Source organism: Apium graveolens, chromosome 3 (genome assembly GCF_009905375.1).
Source record: "Apium graveolens cultivar Ventura chromosome 3, ASM990537v1, whole genome shotgun sequence".
Lineage (NCBI taxonomy): Eukaryota > Viridiplantae > Streptophyta > Magnoliopsida > Apiales > Apiaceae > Apium > Apium graveolens.
The window spans coordinates 268,021,719-268,029,305 of record NC_133649.1 but is presented as its reverse complement, the minus strand read 5'-3'; the positions used below and the strand labels follow the sequence as shown (position 1 = coordinate 268,029,305).

General features: G+C 42.9%; 1 protein-coding gene across 1 annotated transcript; it reads right to left on the bottom strand.

The window, feature by feature from the left end:
* Positions 1–1,937: 1,937 nt before the first annotated feature.
* On the bottom strand, positions 1,938–2,795 carry LOC141715004 (uncharacterized). Its single transcript, XM_074518492.1, has one exon. The coding sequence runs from the start codon at positions 2,793–2,795 to the stop codon at positions 1,938–1,940; it is 858 nt and encodes a 285-aa protein (XP_074374593.1).
* Between the last annotated feature and the right edge of the window lie 4,792 nt (positions 2,796–7,587).

Below are 7,587 nucleotides of genomic sequence, written 5' to 3'. Positions count from 1 at the left end.
AACCACAGGACGCGCCTCCTACTTAGGATGCATCTTCTTTTATAATAATGCAGTTTCCTAAAAAACTTTAGAGTTGTAGGTCCCTTTAAACCTTGCAATTTGTAATCATATGACTTGTTATTCCTGAATTTTGTTTGATGATGCTTTCCCAAGGTTCCTTGTCTTGAATTATTTTTATGCACATTTTCTTTCATGTTTATCTTTTATCAATTTCCTTTAACAAGTCATATGGTGGGCGCGTCTTCGTGTCAAGACGCATTTTCGTTTATCTAAGATAACTCTCAGGATACTTTTTCAAATGAGGATGCGTCCCCATTACAACTATATCCAATTTTTCCTTAGTTTTTCTTGTATATAAGCCGTTTTTAATATTAACCCCTTTATACTATAAGCCAAGGGTTATATTGTTAGGGTGCGTCTTCACTTCAGGAGGCATATACCTTACTTACTAATTTAATTCAAGCATCATAAACTATCATCAACATCATGAGGGATATAAGGGCGCGCTTTCATGATTTTCATGCAAGTTATCATTACATAACTCTGTTTCCAGGACACGTTTTTTCTTGAGGACGCGTCATATATTTTTTAAACACTTTGTCTTGCAATAAAATCAATAAAAACAATTGATGAATTTTGAAGAAATTTTCAAAGTCTTTATTAATAATGCGCTCCAGTGTAAAAAGTGCATCGGTCCCATGGCTACTATGCTCTGTGGGGAATTTATTTGAAAATACGATCCTGGAACCGGTTCTAAGGTAAGATAGTACATGCACTACTCCCACGGCTAGGAGGAATTTTATTGCTTCTAGTCTATGATTCGGGCACAGCCCTACTTAAATCAACTGAAAATATAAATAATATATAAGGGGCCACAACCGCGCCTTAATGATAATACTTTCGGAGGTGCTCCGCATTCCATGCTCACGGAACAAGCTTTCCTTCCAAGTCTTCAAGGTGGTATCTCTCCTTCCATAAGATTGCCTTTATTTTGTTTGTTCCTTCCCAATTAGCTCCAAACACTCCATGTTGGGGATTCTTTGTGTTTGGTATCACCTTCCTGAGCACCAGATCTCCTACCTTCAGAAGCTGTCCCTTTACTTTCTTATCATAGTACCTTGTGACACGCTATTGATATGCTGTGAGCCTTAACTGGGAATTCTCCCTTGTTTCTTCCAAAAGATCCAAGTGAAGTCTCTGGTTATTTCTGCATCTTTCTCCGTGTAACGATCTGTGTGAAGTGATCCCGAACCAATTTCCACAGGAACTATAGCCTCGTACCCGTGAGTGAGCATAAATGGAGATTCCCCCGTAATAGCCCTTCAAGTTGTGTTGTAAGACCACAACACCTTTTGGAAGTTCTTCAGGCCAATTCCCTTTGTGTTCTGCCCACTTGGTCTTGAGGGTATGCTTTATTATCTTGTTGACAACCTCTCTTTATCCATTGTTCTGAGGATGATAGATTGCTGTGAATTCCTTCTTAATCTTTAAATCCTCACATAGTTGTCGCAACTCCTTGCTATCAAACTACTTTCCGTTGTCAGATACAGGTTTGTAAGGAATTCCAAATCTGCATACAATAGTTGAACACAAAGTCTTTGATTTTCTTCGCAGTGATAGTTTCCAATGGCATAGCCTCGGCCCACTTAGTAAAGTAATCAACTGCAACCACTGCATACTTGACATCTTCTTTAGCTTTCGCTAATTCTCCAATAAGATCAATTCCCCATATGGAAAATGGCCATGGACTCACCATAGGTGTCAAATGTGTTTCTGGCATAGATGAGTAATTTGCAAAATGTTGGCAGTGATCGCATGCTCTAACGAAGTTCGTAGCATCCTCCTTCATTATAGGCCAATAATAACCTTGGCATTGAACCTTCTCGCAAATGAGTTACCCTCCGAGTGATTACCACAAATTCCTCCATGTACGTCCCTTAAGATGTAATTTCCCTCTTCTTATCGACACATCTGAGCAGAGGTTGATTGAAGCCTCTCTTATATAAAACTTCATCATACACCACATACTTTGCAGCCTGGTAGCGGAAACGTCGAGCTTTAAATTTATCCTTAGGGAGTGTTCCCTTGTGAATGTAGGCAAGGATAGACGTCATCCATGTTTCCTTGGGAGCCTCATCTACTTGCATCACCTGTACCTCTGGGATACTAGGAATCTCCTGGATTTCCAAGAGTATAGATCCCAATAACACGGCTTCTTGTTGACACCCCATTTTTGCCAGAGCATCCGCGTTGCTATTCTTTTCTCGTGGTACACATTCCAGTCTAACCTCCTTGAACTTTCCAATCATCTTCTTTGTGCACCTGAAGTACAATTTTGTTCGCGGTCCTCGAGCTTGAAATCTCCCATTTACTTGGTTTACCACCAATTCTAAATCACTTTTCACAATTAGATTCTGCACTCCCATCTCCTGAATAATCTTCAAGCCATTAATCAATGCTTCATATTCCGCGTCATTGTTCGTAGCATAGAACTTAAAATGGATTGCGCTCATCAGATGATGGCCTTCCGGAGATACAAACACTATACCTGCACCTGCTTCTCCATTGTTAACTGCTCTATCCACATGCAAAATCCACCATGGGTGTGGAGGCTCTTCTTTCTGCAATAAGTCCACCACTTCTTCAGGATGGGGATGATACAATGCTACCAGAGCCTTATCATCAATTTCAGAATCAAACTCCAAGAGAAAATCAGCTAGAGCTTGCCCTTTGATCGTTGTGTGGGGCATGTATTCCAAGTCAAACTGCCCCAATTCCACAGCCCACGTTAACATCTTTCCTGATCATTCTGGTTTGTAAAGGACCTACCGCAGGGGATATGCTGTACGAACCTCAATTCTGTGCGCTTGAAAATACGGGCGTAACTTCCTTGATGTGAGGGTTAACGTATAGACCATATTCTCCATGCTGGTATAGTGAGTCTCAGCATCATGCAGTCACTTACTCACATAATATACTGGTGATTATTGCGCATCCTCTTCTCTTACCAACACCGCGCTGATTGAATATTCTGAAACTGCAAGGTATAGAATTAGAGACTCCCCATCCAATAGTTTTGACAACATGGGAGGGTTCCCCAGTTGTTCCTTGATCCTTCTGAAAGCTTCCTCACACTCCGGTATCCACACAAAATCTTTCCCTGCCACTTTAATTGCCTTAAAGAATTCCTTGTATTTGTCGAATGATTTAGATACAAATAGATTCAACGCAGTGATTCTTCCAGTTAAGCTTTACACTTGCTTTATACTTGTGGGAGACTTCATGTCTAGCAATGCTTTAATTTTAGCAGGGTTGGCCTCAATCCCTCTGTGATTGAAAATGAATCCAAGGAACTTGCCTGACTCCACACCTAACGCACATTTTTGCGGGTTTAACTTCATGCGGAACCTCCTTAGGATGGTGAACATCTCCATGAGATGTTTGACATGGTCATTTGCCTCTTTTGATTTTACGACCATGTCATCAACATATACTTCCATTGTCCTTCCAATCTGATTTTTAAACATCATGTTCACCAACCTCTGGTAAGTCACGCCCGCATTGATCAACCCGAATGGCATCCCTGTATAGCAATATAACCCTCTATCAGTGATGAAGGATGTATGCTCCTGATCGGGGCCGTACATTGGAATTTGATTATAACCGGAGTATGAATTCATGAAGCTTAATAGGGCGTACCCCGCTGTTGCATCGACCAACTGATCAATCCGTGGCAGCAAAAAACTATCCTTTGGACAAGCTTTATTAAGATTTATGAAATCTACACACGTCCTCCACTTCCCATTCGGTTTTTTTACAAGCACCAGATTTGTGAGCCACTTAGGATAGAAAGATTCCTTGATTAGCTCAACTTCCAACAGTCGATCTACCTCTTTTTTTAACGCTATTACCCTCTCTCCGCTCAACGGGTGACGCTTTTGTCATATGCCCGTGCAATTAGGAAAGATGTTCAAACAATGACACATTACGCTCGGGTCAATATCAAACATATCTGAATGACTCCATGCAAAGACATCGAGATTCTTCATCAAAAAATGGGTGAGCCTTCCTCCCATCTCATAGCTTAACTGAGATCCCACCTTCAATATCTTTCTCGAATCATCCTTGTCAATAGGGATAGATATCTTGTCCTCAGCTGGCCCTGTTTTTTCAGCAGGCATTGGGATCCTAGGATCCAGATCTAAATCAAAGTCTCGGGGGTCTTCCACCTCCATTCCTGAATTTGAGGGCGCATCCCTATAGGTGAAGCATCCACCTCAGGACAAAACATAGTTTTACACATTGCAGGTGAAGAGAGCGCGCCCTTCTTTTGAGGAGCATCAACCTCTCATACAATTTCATTCTCCAAGGACGCATCCTCCTTTTGAGGAGCATCTACCTTGGAGTCAATTTTCAAGCTTTGAAAGGTTTCACTCCTTCCTTCCAATCTTTCTCCACTCTTTTTGCACAACGTCTCCTTCATGATTTAAACTTCTTCCACACTACGAATTCTCGAAACATTCCCTAGCACCAAAGCAGAGGTGTTAGTCACACAAGCTTCTTCCTCCTCCGGGTCTTCCACAAAATAGTGGGTGTGAACTTCCCCATTTAGCTTTACTTGGATATCTGTCGTATCTTCTTCGGGAAGGCCCTTTCCTTCATACCTTCTCCTGCGAAATTCTTTAACAGCCTTATGGTAACAATCACGTGATTCGTATTGCGATCCCCTCAAGCTGCCTACTGCGCTAGGCGTAGGGAACTTTATCATTAGGTGATGTATCGAGGTTATTACTCTGAAGGCCCGTAACCAAGGTCTACCCACCAGCACATTGTTCACGAATTCTTGATCCAAAATTTTGAATTCTATTATTTGAGTAACAGACGTAGCTCCTTCCTCAAGTTTAATAGGAAGCCTAATCGAACCAATAACCCTTACTGCTTTCCCATTGAAACCATAGACATGCACATCTTCAAAGTTCATATCACTATCTGGGAAACCCAATTTCTTGTACGTGTTGTAGTACAAGATGTTCATAGAGCTTCCATTGTTCATGAAGACTCGATGTACATTCATCATCCCAATAAGAATAGTTATCACCAACTCATCGTTATGGGGATGATGCACCCATCTTGACTCCCTTTCCCTGAAAGTAATATCAGCAGACTAACCTTTGAAACTTTCAGTGGTCTATCCTCCAAGCTATGAATGTTGGTGAGTGGTTGATGTCGCGCTTCTCTGGCATTCCTCTCCAATATGGATGTCCCCCAAAATTTGCTCTAATACTTCCAGCCCTTTGGAACTTAACATCTGCTAGCTTCTCATCAATGTCTTATTGTGGGGGATGCCTCTCATCTTTCCCCTTGTCATCATTTCCACTGCGTCGCTTCACCTTGTCAATCCACTCCCCCAGATACCCAGCCTTGATCAACTCTTCGATTTCGTCTTTTAAGTGACGGAATTCATGGGTATCGTGTCTGGTAGACTCATGGTACTCACAGTACTTCTTCTTGTCTCTACTATGCCATGAGGTCAGGTGGTCTAGTTTCTTGAAGATTCTCATGTTCTTGTTTACTTCAAAGATGTAATCAATGGATGCCGCCAAGGGAATATAATTGCTTATCCTTTTTTATAATTCGACGGGGGACTCCACTCTCTCTGCATGCTCGTGGCAATTATCCTGTTGGGGCTCCAAGAGTCCGTCGATATTCTGGACTTGCAGACATATCCCTCCTCTTAGATCGCCCCTTTGAGTTATTGGTGTTATCATTCTTTCTGGTCTCGGCGAGTGACTACTCGATCGCTCTGAAAGATTCATCCTACGCAAGTACATCATCTAATGACACAAGGTCTTTTCCTTGTATTATTTCCAGAAATATGTTCCCACACGTAGACCAGCTATAAAGAGTATTTTCAGTTTCTCATATGTCGCGCCTCTCACCAAGGTGGACTCTGTATTGAACCATTTAAGTCTGAAGTCAAGCTTTCTTCTTTCTTCTATTTCATGCTTGCTAGTGTGGTGACAGGTGGGGTATACTTCACCGCATCTTAAAAATGAGTCAAAAACAAGGTTATCATTTGTTCCCACGGCATGATAATTCCTGGACCAAGTTTCTGAAACCACTGTTGGGCACCTTCTCTAAAGGTGGCTGCCAAAAGACGACACCGCACCAAGTCAATACTTGATATACATCCATTTCTATGTTGAAACGTCCCAAGAACTCCACGGGGTCATATTTTCAGTGAAATTGCAAGTCATTGGTTGGGTTTCTATTTCCAACGGTAACTGTGTTTCCTTACTATAGCAGAGACGGTGGATGGGGCTTGCGCAGTCGCTATAACCCTTCCTCCTTCCAGATAGTTGAGCAGCCTCTTCAGATCATTCATATTAAGCTTTCCAACTTCAGGAATGGTTTGAACATTGAGTTGTTGGGGTTGCTCCACAACTTATTGTTGTTCCCCTTGGTTACCCCCGGGTGTAGTGGTGGATCTTGCCGCCCCTCACCTTGAGGATGCGGCTGTGGTATATTCCCATCTTGATTTTGTACATCCCCTTCTGCACGAGGTTCCTCCTGGCTACGTCTTGGTATTTCAACGTTGTTTTGCAACTTTTCTTGAATTCGGATGACGTCCCTGTCATGAGGACGCGTCCTGGAGCCATTGCCCGTAGCACTGTGAGAAGCTATAGGAAAAATGACAGGGGCTTCTTCCACTAAGAGCGCGCCCTCTCATCTCCCATGATATAGAGCCCTTCCATGATGGTATCCATAATTCCCCGTCCATTCCTCGGATAGCCTCGACCATAATTCCCAAACCTTCCACGTGGAGAGGCACACTCATGTTTTAGGTGCCACACCCTATCATCCCTTGAATATGTAGCAGGCACACGCACTGTATTATGGGGCCTCGCTTCTCCACCATTTCCTACCTTTTGCCATTCTAGCAACAACATCCTCAAATCGTCATCTTCCAACCTTATGATAAGTCTCCTCTTCAGGGTCGAAAAATCCCTTTTTTCCTCATCTTGATTCTGGATATTCTCCACACGGTGACGCTCGTCCACCATACGCCCAGACCTATAGAGATGCGGGACAACCTGATTGTCGATACAAGGCATCTCTCTCCCATCGATGTCCTCATCGATAAGTTCCACAATAGGCTCGACATCATCAAAGTATTCCAAGCGCCGCAGAGTGATTCAAAGGTTTCCTCCATTAGCTCGGTTGCGAATATCCTGGGTGTCTCCGTCAACCATGGGAGCTTTGCCCGTAGTATGTCTATGGTGGGGGACACGACGACCTCTCCTTATTTGCGACGCTTCATTGTGCTCAACCTTGAGTTAAAGTTGTTCAGAGTGTCCCCATGCGATACAGCTGCTCCAAGATATCAACATTGCTGATGAGACTGGCGGTGTTCCTCCCATATCTGGAGCTCGCGGAGGATCCGTATGTTTTTGGGGCACGTATGTTTCATGCCGAGTATAACCTCCCTTACCATCTCCCTCGGATCTGCTATCATTTCCATCATGAGAACGTCCATCACAATTGTAAGACATCTTTTCCTCCTAAGATTATAATCTTGATCAGCCA